This window comes from Tamandua tetradactyla, chromosome 1 (assembly GCF_023851605.1).
Source record: "Tamandua tetradactyla isolate mTamTet1 chromosome 1, mTamTet1.pri, whole genome shotgun sequence".
Lineage (NCBI taxonomy): Eukaryota > Metazoa > Chordata > Mammalia > Pilosa > Myrmecophagidae > Tamandua > Tamandua tetradactyla.
The window spans coordinates 47,124,448-47,140,889 of record NC_135327.1 but is presented as its reverse complement, the minus strand read 5'-3'; the positions used below and the strand labels follow the sequence as shown (position 1 = coordinate 47,140,889).

Genomic DNA, 16,442 nt, shown 5'->3' with positions numbered 1-16,442 from the left:
TCAGCGGCAGATGCAGCTGACATGATCATGATTTAATTCTACGAATGTCCTCATCGCAACAGACAGGCCAGCACTTGCCCAAGCAGACAAACAGATACCACCACTTGGTCAAGTTGACACACGAACCTGACCATGAGTAGGGGTATTCGGATTTCTCTTTATGGAGTTTGAATTATTTTGCAACTGTTCCGTAAGTTTGAAATTATTTCAAAATACAAAATTTAAGGAAAAAAATCACTTGAGCATATTTGTGCGGGTCAATTTCTAGGTTTCCTGTCTATTCCATTGATCTCCTTGTCTGTTCCTCTGCCAGTACCACACTATCTTTATTACTGAAGCTTTATGGCAAGCCTTAACACAGGGTAGGGCGATTCCTCTCAATTTATCTTCTTTGTTGAAATTATTTTTGCTATTTTAGGACCTGTGACTTTCATAAATTTTAAGATAAGCTTGTCTATGCCCACAAAAGAACTTGTTGCAATTTTGATGGAAACTGCATTGTGTCGGTTTGGGGGAGTAGTGACATCTTTATTATATTGAGTCTTCCAATCCACGAACATAGATTATCCTTCATTTAGATTGACTTGACTTTTTACATCAGCATTTTGTAATTTTATGTGTACAAATCCTGTACATGTTTTATTACGTTTATACCTAAGTATTACATTTTCTTTGGAGTGATGGTAAGTGGTATTGTGCTTTCAATTTTAATTTCCAGATGTTCAGTGTATGTATCATTAATTTTGCAAACTTCTCAGGAATTACATTAAATATTTCTTCTGTTTCTCTTTCTTCTCCTGACATTTCAGTTATGCATAGGGTAAACGTTGTGTAATTGTTTCAGCATGCTTGGATATTCTGTTCCATCTTTTCATTCATTTTTGTTTGCATTTCAGATTTGGAAATTTCTACTGATATATTTTCAAGCTCACTGATTCTTTCCTTGGCTGTGTCCAGTCTACTGATGAGCACGTCAGAGGCATTCTTCTGTTAGTGTTTTTAATTTCCACTATTTCCTTTTGGTTATATATTGGTTTCTATCTGCTTATCCATCTGTTCTTATTTATATATTGTCTACTTTTCCATTGGAGCTCTTAGCACATTTATCAGTTATTTAAATTCCTGGTTTAGTAATTCCAACATTCCTGCCATATCTGAGTTTCATTCTGATGCCTTGTAATTTTTGGTACAAAAAAAAAAAAAAGCACTAAGGAACTGAAATGAAAAGGTTTTGAGTGTGAAGTTTTTAATTTAACTGGCTAGGAGTTAAAACTGTGCATACCATTTGCTGTAGTTGTAGGTATCAGAGGCCAAATTTTCCCCTTGTGTCCTTGTTTTTGTTTCTGCTGCTGTTTTTGTGTTTCACTAAAGATTTCTTAAATAAGATCTGAGTCTTGCACTTCTTTCTGTTGTAAAGTCCTATTCTTGTCATGGTAAGGTGTGGGGGAAGAGGGAATTTTCTATATTTCTTATTTGGTCCCAGACTTTTAGTCACTCTATGCCCCTGTGCTGTGATCTTTCACAAGCGCTTCTCCCATTTCCCTATCTGCTGAGGTAAGACAGGGCAGCTAGAAATGGCTGGAGCTGGGTTATTTCTCTTCCTCTTAATCTGTTAGACTCTGGGGTTAGGCTCTGGTAAAATGTTTCTTTTGAGGGAATTACTTTGGTAAGGAGAATAGACTGTTTTGGGTGTATTTTCAAAATGGGTACCTTTCCTCTCTCTGCTGGAAGCAAGAGGGGAATTTTATCTGGTATCCAGTGAGGAAATGGCTGGGCTCTTGGAAGTAAAACTCAGGAAAGTGTGGGGGAACCCCCTTCAGGGTAGAATACCTGAAGATACTTCACCAAAGAAGATATAGGGATGGTAGATAAGCACATGGAAACATAGTCAGTCCTTAAGGAAATGCAAATTTAAACCATGTTACCAATAGATACTTATTAAAATGACAAAACAAAACAAATACAAAGCAAAAATTTCAGAGAATATCAAGTGCTGATGAAGATGAGGAGCAATTGGCACTCATACTTATTGGGAATGCAAAATGGCCTGATGACTATGGAAAACAATTTTGCAGTTTAATATAAAATTAAACATATATTTAGCATATGATCCAAGAGTCTTACACCTAGGTATTTACCCAAGAGAAACGAAAACCTGTTTCACACTGAAACCTATACATGAATGGCAGCTTTATTTGTAATTGCCTCAAACTGGAAAAAAACATTTTGTTTTCCACAGAAGTTCAAGTATTGTGTAAACTGTAAAATTTACAACTTGCTCATGCCCCCTTGTATGCTAACATCCCTTTTCATTGTGGCTTTGCTACAATGGATTTGGCCATGTGATGTGCTCTGTCACCAGGTAAAAAATTGCATATTAGCCTGAGAGTGATTCTCAAGCCATCTAGCTGTCTCATTTGAGGCTCCAGAATGTGGAGTTCCAACAAGCTCCAGATGAGCTGGCCCAATCCAGAACTGCCCAGCCAACCCAAGAATAGTGAAAAAATAAAGTAGGCTATTTCAAACCATATGTTTTAGAAGTGGTTTATAGTTTGCTAAGCAGCAAAGAGTTAATGGATATAGCTAATATTAAGTTTATTCAAGTCTCTGATCAGGAGGACAAAAAAACAAATTCCCTGGGTCTCACCCTTCTTTCTCCTAAGGTAGTGGTTCTCAACTTTGACCGCACACTGGGATTACCTGAGGAGCTTTAAAAAAATAATGCCTGGATCTTACCCTCACAGATATTATTTGATAGGTGTGTCTGGAGTGCAGTATGAGTATGGGGATTTTTTAAAAAAACGCAGTTGATTCTAATTAGCTGAAAAAGTCAAGATGCTACCTAACATTGGCCTACTCTGTAGAGACTATGGACTAAGTGCAATTTTTACTTTCCTGCTTGCTTTTCTAATGCATCTCCCTCAGAAAGAGTAGGTAGCAACAACAGCATGTACCAAGCTGCCCCCCAAGACTTTTGACTAGTCTTGAGAAACCACAGCTTCACAGGTACTCATCATTTAGGACCCTTTCTAGATGCTACAATGTTGACTTATTCTCTTCCCACTGTCTCCCTGTTTCTTTCTCTCTCTCTCTCACACACACAGAAAAGGAAAAACAGGCCAAATAAATTTGGCCTTAGTTACCAAAACTAACCTCACACTGCTGAATTGTCATAGTGGCCATTTTTAATCCTGAATTTCACTATCAGCAATACTTTTTAAAGAGCTTCTTGCTACAGCTAGAACACAAAGTAGTATACTTGATAATGCTGTTCTCATTTTTTTTTTTTTTTTTTAACCTACCTAAAATCTATCAACTCTTTAGGAAAAGGAGCCAGGGCTGGGCATAATTTTTGTGCTCAACTTATTTGTTACAATAAATCATGTGCTGAGCTAGTAGAATGATACTTACATGTAAATACAGTGATTTAAAAATAACACAAGAAACAAAGTGCTCAATTTCACAGGAACCTTCAACTCAAAGTAATCTCTACCCTATAATTAATAAAAGTTTAAAGGGAACAAGAATATTCCTTGCATAGGATGAATGTTATAAACCTCTACAGAACTATTTATAGGCTACATTCATAAATATATTAAGATTCATGATCTTTCAGTGATGAGTAAATACTGGGAAGTTTAATACATAGATGCTTTATTCAGCTGTATAATCTAACAGTATCATGCTTTATAATAAAAACAAACTATTTAGATATTCTGCATTTTACTCACTGTTAGGAGCAATTTAAATGTCCTCTTTTTTCCTTCTTCTTTATGACAGTGAGTACATTGTTTTTAATTTGTTGTCACTCTGAATTTTGCATCCTCTCATTCTTTGAAGAATGTTGGCAGGCTTGAAATATTTTATACCAAAAAATATCAAATTTACTATTAATTACAAACTTGGCCTAACTCCTACTGGTTTTCAGAAGCTACCATATTTATCATTTGTTTTGAGCGCCCATTCTGGTTTTATTTTCATTTATTTATGAAGCACACCTAATTTTTTTCTCCAAGTGGTCAGTTAATGGCTTATAAAACCTAAACCAGATGAGACACAAGAGTGTTAAGGCCTTGAACTTATTTTAAATTTAAAAAGAATTAAGATGTCCTTAAACTCCAGAGTAGCATATACACCCATCCAAGTATTCAAAAAATCTGAAGAGCAGACAGAAGAATTTTCTCTTACTACAAATAGAAAAACCACTGGAAAGTTCACAGGCATTTCAAATATAATTATGAAGAATGCAAACCTGGAACAGTTCTTCAGACTTGTCCTCTTAAAGAGTTAAAGTCATTTTTGCAGATATTTTTCCAGAGAGTAATTTATTTGACATGCATAAAATGAAACGCATCAGTGCTACACAAAATAAAAATAATTTGCACTTTTATTTATAAATTAATTTCATAAACTATAATAAACATGACCAAACTACAAAGAAAAGTTCTTAGCTTCCATCTTTTATGTTTAGAAAAATAAATTATTTTAATAGATATATATCTAAATCTGTCTACTGCTTCCAGAGAAATTTATGTATTACAAATACATATTTTCAAATCGTCCCTATCCCTTACACAGACTTAACTGAACCCGGTTCTATTTTTTTTACAGAGAATTACAAATAGTCCTGAAAGAGGTAACTTTATATTAGTATGAACTGAGTTTCATAAAATAAAAAAAGTATAAATTCTTTAATTGGGGTAATTCAAATTAATGATGATTCATCTATAAGAATCTACAGTGCCAACCTTTTAATCATCCACAAGTAGGACCAACAATTATTTATGGGTAGAAATTTTGTAATGGTCAGAGGAAGATTTTATTCATATTCTTAAAAGGTAGCTTTGCTCCCAATAAATATTCCTTCACTATTTCTATATATTTTAGGAGAACAAAAAGGAAGTAACATCCAGTTATTTGACTTTTTGTTTTTTTCTTGCTTGAAACTGCTCTGTTTTGTTTTTTACAGATTTGATCAACATTGACAAGGCAGGATCAATGGACTTCTTTTGTGATTCCTTTTGAATCTCACTCTCTTTTTTCTTTATTGCCTGAGTAAGTTGATGTTCCTTTTGTTCTCTTTGCCGAGCTTTCTCTTCAAGGATTTTTTCCATAGCTTTTGTTTTTTTGAAATTGGGATCAGAGGGATCCAAATTGAACAAGTGGGAAGTATACATTGCTCGAAACCGTGCATCTTTAACGTTTACCTGCAAAGCCAAAAGGAAAAAAAAATAAAATTAGTAAACCAAGAGACCCAGAAACGGGCCCAAGTTTAGAATGTTGGGGAGTTCTTGATTACCTAAAATACGAATGCGTGCATTTTGCATTGATTCCTTAGAAACTGTTTTTCCACACATCTTCAATGGAGTTTTAAGGCCCACCCCTCAACTACAAGGTGCAGGGTGCACTACTCTTCTAATACAAGGACAATCTACTCAAACAGGAACTTCAGCTATGCTGGCCATTAGGCTAACTGACTGTACGAGGTGGTAGTTCCCTAGGCAGGGCTTCCCTGTGCTCGTGGCAGGAAATCTGTTCCTGGTTGGCATAAGTAAGCCAGTCATGACATCTCTGCAAAGTATAATGCAGTTACCTCACGGCACCATGAGTGTGTTTTAAATGCCAAAAATGAGTAGCTATTAAGGTGACTCACAGAGCAAAGATTTAAAGACTATTCTGGGAAACATGGTGCCACTAAGACAAAAGCCTGTCCAGATGTAAGCCCTAAAGTTATCTTCTATCTTTCTACAAAAACATGGTGGTTCTGTATTTTAGAGGATACCCTTAACCCCAGTCAGGCTTTCAAGTGCTGCCAGGCACAGGGGGGACAGGCAAGAAAGGGAGAAAGGCTCACTGCCACCCAGTATAACCCTGGGAAACAAGAGGCTACCTGAAGATGGGTCAGCAGCTTTACTTAGTTATAGTGAGGATAACAGAAGAGAAACCAATACCAAACTAATGAAAAATATTTTTATGTAAGATTACTAATGTATGAAGGCAATTCTAGTAACACAAGAATTGGCTACACTATTCTATTTTTTGCTTTTAACCTTTCATAAGAAAACCAATTCAGCAAAAAGTTCAGTGGAACCTACTCACAAACGGGAGCTGCAGAGTTGCCTCCAAGTCCCTTCACCAAGCTACTGTGAAGTTCCCCTCCATTCTTTGAACAAATTCAAAATTCCCCCCATGATCTTCTAGGCCTACTGGTCAGACTAATGGCTGAACTCATTAGGGAGCTCCTGATAGCTGTTTGCAGGTTTTCTGTAGAGGGTTCCAAGTCAAGCTTGAGAATTCTGTGGGTATTGGGAATATATACTTAGCAAAAAGAGGGGTGGAAAGGGAGAGATGGAAATAAGAAACTGAAATTTAAAAAGCATTGCCTATACTCTGCTGGCCACTCCTCAGTGAAAGTATGACCTGACATGACATGAACCTACTATTTCTTAACTTAATCCTGCCTAACTTTCCCAGCATGAGCATCACATCAATTGTGAGTCTAACATTAAAAGCTGTATTTTTGGTGCAACATGGCTCCTGAAATATAAGCTGACTGCTTTATCTGGTGCTCAAACAAAGAAACACTTTGATCCACTCTGGGGATGAAGTGGTTGTGTTGGACTGAAGAAAAGGTGGTAGCTTCAGCTTCAATATGCTAATGATTTATGTCCCTGGTACTACCTCAAAGTCATCCTCTAATAATTCTTTCTTTTTCATGAGCTGTTTTTTCTTCTTTTTGCTCAGATTCTGGTGTTCCACAATCTTGTTGTAATTGAAGTGTTTCTTGCTGTCCTCCTCCTCATCCATCATAAGCAAAGCCATTTCAGCCTGTGGAGAGAAAAAGAAGTACAAATATACAGGAGATTTTTTTCCCCCAGCAAGGAATATGGGGCACAGATATCCCCTAGAGGAAAGGAGAACTAAACCAGTAATGCTCCAGGGTACACCGATTGTGGATTACAGAAACTCATAAAGAAACACCAGAGACCTTCATATAGCAATAAGGTCAAGTCTTCAGAGGCAACATCAACACCAAAAGCAGGAGAGGGTGAAAATTTATATTTTAAAACTCATTTCACTGAATTTAACTGGTTAGTAGGCTACAGGTACAAAAGTTCCCAAGCTCCCCAAATAATAATTTCTCATTTTCACTTTAGTTCTTTTAAGCAACGACACTAAATCTAGCAAATGTGTAGTATTTTGTGATGCAAACTATTCTTTCCAAACATACTTTCACAGCAAGGAATTTTATTATTTTTCTTTTGCCTTTACTCTTTCAATACTGACACATTCTATCTAATATTTATCTCTGAAATCTAACAGAATGACTGTTTCCATTAAATAGATATCTTCTAGTGACCATGGGATTTTATATGAACCTTTAAGAATTAAGTAAACAACCACATATACTGGAAACAAAGGTCAGAGTATGCTCCCAGGCTCCCAGGTCTCTGTGAATCCTGCTAAATTACTACTTTAAGATGGCTTTAATTTCCTTTCACTTCCACAGCTGGCATTTGTAGCTGGCTTTCTTTTTAGAGCCATTTCATAAAAATTTTCTTGCTTTTTAAATAACTTTATGAGCATTACTGCATATGCAATCAGGAGAGAACAGAAAAGGTACATTAAGAGGCACATGTTAGGTGGCCAGCCAGGCTCCCTCCCAGACAGCGAGGTGAACATTAGACTGAGAATACTGGTGACTCCAGGTCTTGTCTCAGCAAAGACAGCTACTGCTCTGTGCTATGGACCTCTGGAGTCCCAAAAGCACAAGGCTCACTGTACTTTTGAGAAAGACTGTGTGTACATATTAATGTTGTCTGCAATAAAAAAAAGAAATCAGCACTTGGCAAACCGAAAAAAATGAAGTCTGTATTACAGGACAGATTTAGAATGAATGAATGACAAATATGGCAATATTATTTCAGACATTTTAATAATAGATTTTCTGTTTCAATTATATCGAACATTTCTAATAAGATATTCATGCCATACATTTGAGGTCAATTTTAACTTTGTACCTATTGGAGAAATGTTTGGTAAAAAGGTGATATTTTAAAGTTATGTTGCTAAATTTTTAATTACATGCATTACATTTATTTATTAATGTCATGGGTAAAAGCATGACCCTAGAAATTCATATGGAAAACTTAATTTAAACTGCACTTATCAATTAGTCCCTAAGATAAAACAATGATCACATTTTACCTTCTGTTTCTCAATTTCAGTTTCTTCCTCTAGAGATGTGCCATCTTTTGTAGATTTCATTGATTTTTTCTTTATACCTAACATAACACATCAACATTAGAAGGTTAAAAATTACAGGACTATCAGCAACAACATGTTTACACTAATAACAAAAACACAAGATGTCTAGGAAGAATCTTTACAATAAATGCATAGTACCTAGAGGAAGAAAAAAATGTATTACTGAGAGAAGGCTATGGGCATGAATGAAATAAATATAATGCCTCTGGATGGGAAGATTGAGTATTTTATAAAGAGGGAATTTCTTCTGAAAGTAATGTATAATTTATCCTCAACAGACGGAAGAAAAACTAAAAGATCATTTCTACAGATAGAGAATAATCATTTGACAAAATTCAACATTCATTCATGAAAAAAAGTAAAACACAAATCTAATGAAATTCTAAGTAAAATTACATTCAAGAAAACCTTGACAAAGATTAATGAAATGAATTTAATGTACTAATGATAAAGTATACAGAAATGTACTACAAAGTGAAAATAACTAAAAAATTTACTGTAATATATGCCGAGAACAATGGAACAGTATGGCTTACTATATAATAAAATATAGCATCTCACATCAGTGTGATGGCATTGCTCTTCTGACTCAGAAACTGTCGGAAAACATAAAATGTTAGATCAGATGCTTTCATCCTGAATGGAAACTAGCGATGTGCAATGGTTAAGAGCACTGGACTCTGGAGCACTTGGCCAAGGTCTAAATCCTGGCTCACTACATCTAGATGTGTCCGTTTGTGCCTGTGTCTGCTGGAAAGTGAGGATTATAATAATAGTGCCTTCTTCATAGGATTACTGTAAGGATTAAATGAATTAGTATATGTGAAGTGCTTAACTAATACCTGGCACTTGATGCTAGATAATGCCTGTTATTTTTATTATGACTACATGTATAAAAGATGTACCAGTTCATTCACAAATGGACTAATGCTATATTTTTTCTTCATTTTATTCTGTGCTTGCTGGAGTGGAGGGGTTCAAAGGGAGCTGCTGTCAGGGGGCTAAAATACAAAAGACTAGCCTCAAGAGTAGGAAGGTTCAGAATCTACAAAGGCATGTTCAATTATTCTAGAATGTTATTGCGCAATGTCAATCCTTTCTGAAATGACAGACATTGTCTTCTTTGGATAATTGTGTCGGTCCTTCCACTGCAGAGAAAACAACAGTTATCTATGGGTATTTTATGGGTGAGGAGACTGAGGCACAGAGAGGCAAAATGTTGAGGGTAGTATGTGAAGAAACCACAATTCACTCTGGCTTAGTCTCTGGACTTAAACACTTCATTCCATTCTTCCTCTAGGAAATGTCATCCTCCTTGTGACTGTCTTTTTTATTTAAAGTGAATTTTATTTGTCAAATAACAAAGTAAAATTCACAGAACATATAATGATGGTTAAATAATTGCAGTTAATAGGGGGATAATAGCAAAGCATAAAGTTGAGAGAGGTTTTAGAAACTGCTCTATTAAGCTCCTGCTGTCCATCCCCAGCCGAGACAATGTGCCAGCATAAAAGTACTGGCTAGACTCAACCCTCAGTGCTACCAAGATATTTGTTTTGCATTTAAAGAAGAAATATTTATAGCCCTTCTTCCTAAAATGAAAATCTTTATAGGCCATCACTCAAATGTTTTAAAAGGAAAGAAAAAGATCATAATTTTTTCTCTTTTAATAAATGTTAACTATTTACATATTTAAGAACACTCAAGATGCTGCTGTCTCAGGGTCTGACTCCCACCCACTAAGTTTACCTCTGCACTTACACTGTCAAGGCAAGAGCTTCTTTTGAAGGGAATAAACAAGTGACATGTGCAGAAGATTGTTCTATGGCAGTAAAAAGAATCAGGCTGTATGTGATTAATACATAAAGGAGATAAAGATCTTCACATACAGCTGTGGGAAATAATTTCAAAGAACCCACAATGAACTGTTCTGGGTTTTATAACAACCTGGTGAAAAGTCATAAAAATAAACTTGAAAAGAAGATTGTAGTATGTGAGAAAAAAAAGAAACTCTAAAGATGGCCAGGGCTAAAAGTGATATCCTATTTTAGAGTGATGAAAATTTCTTTGCTCACAAAGAATTTACTATGTGCTAGACTGAACCGTTTAGTCAAAAGATAGATAATGTGTAGAGATCCTTTCTGCACTGTTAACAAGATCACATTAGGAAGGCACATTTGAATTTATTTCTTTAAAGAGAGCTTTTTTCTCTCTTTGGAAAGTTTTCATATTTAAGTTAAATGTAGAGAACTGGGGAAATGAAAGTTCCTGCCCCGAAATGTTTTCTTTAGCTTTCAGTGAATCCTTTGGCCAGTAAGAATCCACATCTCCCGGGCCTGCCACAAAAAGTACATACAGACTGATTCTAACGTCAAATACAACAGAAACTTCAATCAGATGTTACGAGTTTTACAGTTAAATAAATCTAAACAGTCCTTACTAAGGCTACTATCCCCACTTCTACCAGATGTTAAGAGTTTTACAGTTAAATAAATCTAAACAGTCTTTACTTAAGGCTACTATCCCTTTAAGCAAAAAAGTAACAGAATACATTTATAGAAAGAGATGTGTTGCAAGAAATTGCCCTGCAAAGGGAATGCCTGTAAAAGGAAATTCCTTTTTCTGTTATTTGTAATATCAGAGAATTTTCCTGTTAAAAAATCCCCGCAGAGGCTTCAGTGGGGCATTTCACGTAAGGAAGGTAGCAGAGTTCACTGGAGGGTTTAATGGAGGGCAGGTGTGGACTCAGTACTGATCTGATATGGGTGGTGAGACCCTACAGATGCACTCTTTTTGCAGTGATTTCTTGCTTCCAAGACTACTTGTCCATAATCAGATGACGTCTGTTAATCTTCCACTGGATATGGGCTTTCTGGCTTTGTGTGGAAATCAAGCAATTCCTCATCTTACACATATGGGTCCTTGCTCTAGCCTCAGACTTTATGACTCATTTGTAAGAGCTACAAAAAGTAAAGAGAAGCCTACTAAGATTCAGGTTCTAGCACCTACCAATTGGCCTTTGGGTAATTCACCTATTTTTTTTTAATTAATTTTTTTTATTAGCGCAGTTAGTAGGTTTACAGAAAACTCATACAGAAAATACAGATATACTACCCATATACTACTCCCAATGCATACAGTTTTCCTTATTACTAACACTCTGCACCGGTATGTTCCTTTGGTACAACTGATGAAACATTATTATAAGATTAACTACTGTCCATAGTTCACATTAGGATTCACTGTACTGTACAGTTCTATGGCTTAAGTATTTTTATTCTAGCAACATATACAGCCCAAATCACCTATGTCTTTTTGAGCTTCAGTTTACTCATCTATAAAGTGGGCTGAAATATGGATTAGAAAACAAAATAAAAGCATTGCTAAACTGTAAAACCCCATACACATAGTACACTGTAAACACTCAACATAGTGGTTGAATGAAATAAATATGTGTACCACAATTACTGGATTTTCATGGTGGTTTATCAAATATCTAAAACTGTCAAGATAAAGAATGTATTCTAATAGAGTATGTTTCCAAGCAATGTACTTATTTCATTTCTACTTATAAAAAGCAAAATCTTAAAAAAAGTACAGTTCACAAAATTAGCAATAAGACATTTTTTTCAGTAATTTTCTAAAAGAAATAAAATACCTTTGTAACTCATTAATCTAGAAGCATTTCAAACCTCTTATTTGATATCAAATTTGCAGTTTGGGAGAAAAAAGAAAAATTATAAAAAGTCTGCAGCTTAGGAAAAGTAGAATAAAGGAAAATTTATAAAAGATCTCTTGCACTCACATTGGCTCCTAACGTGGGCCAAACACCAGGTCTGGCATCAATCAAATGAACTCAATTTCCCCATGTTTTGAAAGGTATGTGAGTTTAGCTCTATGGGACTGCCTAGGGCAAAGGTGTTATAAATGTACCCACGTCCATTTGGTTTACAACGTCTCTGTCCTGTTCAACTAAGGGACTCGAGCTATATACTCTTCCAAATACTGGAAGCCAAACGCATTACATTTTGGAAATTTCTGGAAATCAGAGAACACTCTTTTAGTTTCTTGGAAAACACAGGGATTTTCCAAATTTATTTTATGCATTAAACACTCAATAATATAAATTAATGGGGATAAGAAGCAAAGGCAACTTAATATACATATATAATCCTGAAACTCATCTAATGATTTATTTCTACTCTTGCTACAAACCAGATTTTGGTTCTTATATTTTTACGTAAAAAATTCTCAGCCATTTCTAATTTTCTTTTTCCATTCTTTCTTTCTCTCTCTCTTTTTTTTTCTTTTTTTTTTTTTTTTTTAAAGGAAAGACAGAGAGAAGGAAGGAAGGATAGAAGGAAGGAAGGAAGGAAGAAAGGGAAACATCTCCAAACATTTTCTTGCTTTATTGTATTTTGTTTTTCCGTTTTTGTTACATGGGCTGGGGCCGGGAATCGAACCGAGGTCCTCCGGCATAGCAGGCAAGCACTTTGCCCGCTGAGCCACCGCGGCCCGCCCTCTCTCTTTTTTTTTAAGGTCCAGCTATAAACAATAATTCTTAGGAAGCATTCTAAAATCAAATGTATATTACAAGCAGCTTAATTTTATTTACACCTCTTCCTTTGAAATTTCTAATATTAACTTTGCACAAAGCTTATTCACAATTTAAATGTGCTAATTCCAAGAAACAGGTTACTCCAAAACATCTAAATCACTCTTCTAATTCTGCCGAGTTCTGTAATCTCACCAAATTTCACATGCCAAATACAGCATTTTGGAATGAGAACAAGGAAACTTATACCTTACATTTCTCCATTATAAACTGGGTTTCCTTCCTGAAATCAGAAGATAAGACTAAAATCCATCATCTTCTAGAAATACTGCTCAGGTATGAAAAAAAGCAGAATACGCTAAGTTTCCATTTCCCTTTCCAATTCCCATGAATCTCACATCCTATAAAAGAATTTATTCATCTTGATCTCTTTTTATTCAATAAAATGTCAGTGCTTAAAGACTGTAACAACCCAGAAATAATTCTGAGCAATTTTGACTTTCCTGTTGTGAATTATTCTGGCCCACTAGTCATAAGGGGCAAGAAGCAAGGAAACTTCATAAAATCCTTCTCTTTACAATGCCAGCTTGGAGATGCTCCAGGAGCAAGCTTTTTGGCATGTAGTATAAAGACTGGGAACAGGCAAAGTGCATGAGAACTAGTAGAAAATGCTCACAGCGATTTCTGCACTGACTTGCCTAACTATTTCTGGATCTCACGACACAAACTTTCACATACCGAAAAAGGTAAGAATGTAGGTACTGAGGAAAGGATAGGGTGGTGAGTAGTGAATAAGAAATTAGACACCAGATGGTTAGAGATTTAAGGAAAAGGGAAGTCAGAGGAAAGCTGGCTTTTAGCTATAATGAGGCAGGAAACATACAAAAGGAATAAAATGATAGATGTTCTTGTGGATTTGGGCAGGGAAAGTTTTTATACTATAATACCACATGTAAATTTTAAAAAATAAATTTATACACACCCACACAAACATAAACACTTTCAATTCCTCATATCCGTGCAAAGAAAGAGCTGAAATGGATGTTTTATTAAAAAAACAGAAGATGGCAACTATTTCCGCTTTCAATTACTCTTATCCTTTTATAGAGTCAATCTGATTGCCAAAAGGATAATTTCCTGAAAAGGAATCTCCAAGTAAAGTATTAAATTCACCAAATTACCAAAAGTCTCCTATAAAGAAATTACTCCAGTATGCATGGGAGGTGTCTGATCAACCATTATCCATCACAGGACAGATCTGTTGATAAGCCACTGAAGGAGCTATACAAGTTGTAGATATTTTTAAAGAATGATAAGCTTATGTTTCTACCCCTGTCAGCTTTTTCCTTTAGATTCCAACTGAAAACTACAAACATGGCTTACCTATTTTTTTAACTTCATCGGCAAAGTATGAGTCATTCAAATCAACATCAGAGGGAAAGTCATCCTCACTGGTCTCTTCAGCAAGAGCCTTGAAGTTGAATTTAAAAAATACATACAGTTTCATTATTACCAGGAGTATAATATATATATGTTAAAAAATATATATATAAGCATTTTTTAAAAATCACATAGTTCAATCTAAAATTAAACTACTTTTCCTAAGGCTCAGTTTATAAAATAACTACCTTCTAAAGTTAATTCTTTCATTTATTCAACAAATATTTATGGAGTACTTAATAAATACACCAAACTATGTAGGACTTTTGGAAGACATAAAAGTTATCAGATACATGGTTTCTGCCCTTAAAAATCTAAGATCTGGCTAAGTAAATTAAGTTTTAGACTTGGGAATTTAAAACTCTGCAAAATCATTGTAGCAAAAAAGTTAAAAATAAAAAACTATGGCACATAAACATGTATTCATTTTATGTGAACCATTTCGTTCCACAATGTTAAAATTAAAGTCACCGAGGGTAAAAAAGTTACAAAAATATTTTTAATTTGAAGTAAATTCTTGAAACTCCTCTACATCCAGAAAACCTGTGGAGTCATTAAATCCCCTACAGAGCACTGAGTCTAGAACACACCAAGCACTCAAGAAATGAATTCTGAATGTTGTTGACAATTAGTCCAGTCTTTCTCCCAACAAAGGGAGATATTTTGTAAAAGCATCAATGCAAAGCTCCTCACAAATGAAAATCTAACAGAATAGCCACTAAAAGTCTCAGAAATAAAAGACTACTTTTAATACCATAAGATGCACTTGAAAATCTTCAGATAAACTGATGGCTTAGACACTTTTGAAATTAGAACTTTTAAAAGATATTTTACTGTCTACTTAGTTTAAAAGAAATTTTATGGAAAGAGAGGTAGCATATCCATGGGGACAGGGTGATACTTTGTTTCTCCATTTTATTATCCATTTCCAGAATATCAAGTATAGTAAAAATACAAAACTTATTCCATTGTATCATTCAACGTTGTAGAACTTTATCTTTATAATCATTAAAAGTCATAGCTGTATCAAAAGCACAAGTTTACAGAGTGTAAGACAAACAAAACAGTACATTTATAGAAAGAACACTGGACCTATGGATCCTGGATTCTGGTCTCAACTCAGCCATTAGGCAAGCTGTGTAATCTCATACAAATCACTAAATTTTCTTCAACTACAAAACAATAGCATTGGACTAGAACTAATCATTTAAGATTCCTCATTCTAAAATTCTGTAATTACCACTGATACCATCTTAAGGCAATGGCTTTCTTGTTAGAATGCTGCGTTCAGGGACAAGATAAGAGTATTTTTAGTGGTAAAAACCATAAATGCTCTTTGCTGAGGACTCTATCTCTGGAAAAGATGTTATCCCTGACAGATGGGAGACAAATTTTTCAAAGATACAACATTAGAATGGAGAAAACATTTTTGATGTAAGGAGTTAGAAATGTTTATTCCAACAGCCACAAACTGCTTTTTCTACCAAACATAAACTGGCTGTTTAAAACTAAGAATAAAAAAATAGCTGAAATTAAGACAACACAGCAACTACTCAGGCAAAAAGTCTATCAGTAATAAGATGATGAAAGATTCGAATGACAACACCAAAAAGTGAAAAATGTAGGCAGAGATACAGAAATGTACAGTACAGTGTCACTTATGTCAAAACTTCTATATCCATATGTCTTCAAGTAAAAAAGACCAAATGTATCCTCTTCTTAAAAAAAAACAGAAAAGAATTACACTGTTTTATATCTAGATATTAACTAACTGGCAACTAATTGGGGGGCATGTGAATAAAAATATTAGAGTGCGCTACAGTAGTTAGAAGTGGCCTAGGCAAAAAATATTTAACCTACTGGTTTCTCACTTTCTTCTTTCTTAGAACTGTGATGCTAACAAGGCCTCTAGTTAGTGGTACATTATGAGGTAATGGAAGCAAAGCATTTTGCACTTTCTGATATACAATAGGTATTTATGAAATATTTGGTCATTATCATTAATACCTTTTGTTTCTTTTTCAGTCTTTTTTTCTCTTTCTTCTTCTCTAAGAATTGTTCCCAAGGGGTCAGGTTATTCTTTCCTTCCAGTTTCTTTTTGACCATCTCTTCTGCACTCTCTTTAAGACCTGAGGAAAGACCCAAACTTCAGTTAAAAATCTTATATCTTTAGGTAATT

The 16,442-nt window shown here is 34.9% G+C and overlaps 1 protein-coding gene and 1 long non-coding RNA gene across 5 annotated transcripts in view; one reads left to right on the top strand and one right to left on the bottom strand.

Annotated features, from left to right (window-relative positions):
* LOC143646323 (uncharacterized) overlaps nt 1-6,531 on the top strand; it is a 126,393-nt gene extending 119,862 nt beyond the window's left edge. For both annotated transcript variants that reach the window (XR_013157457.1, XR_013157456.1), the window contains exons 3-4: nt 897-989; nt 4,970-6,531. This is a non-coding gene — a long non-coding RNA (uncharacterized LOC143646323). The remainder of the gene's footprint in view (nt 1-896; nt 990-4,969) is intronic.
* ESF1 (ESF1 nucleolar pre-rRNA processing protein) overlaps nt 3,627-16,442 on the bottom strand; it is a 64,910-nt gene continuing 52,094 nt past the window's right edge. For all 3 annotated transcript variants that reach the window (XM_077115149.1, XM_077115144.1, XM_077115153.1), the window contains exons 10-14: nt 16,271-16,392; nt 14,207-14,294; nt 8,209-8,285; nt 6,682-6,828; nt 3,627-5,207 (exon numbers count right to left, since the gene is read on the bottom strand). In XM_077115149.1, coding sequence (XP_076971264.1) covers nt 4,914-5,207; nt 6,682-6,828; nt 8,209-8,285; nt 14,207-14,294; nt 16,271-16,392 — 728 coding nt within the window. In that variant the 3' untranslated portion in view covers nt 3,627-4,913. The remainder of the gene's footprint in view (nt 5,208-6,681; nt 6,829-8,208; nt 8,286-14,206; nt 14,295-16,270; nt 16,393-16,442) is intronic.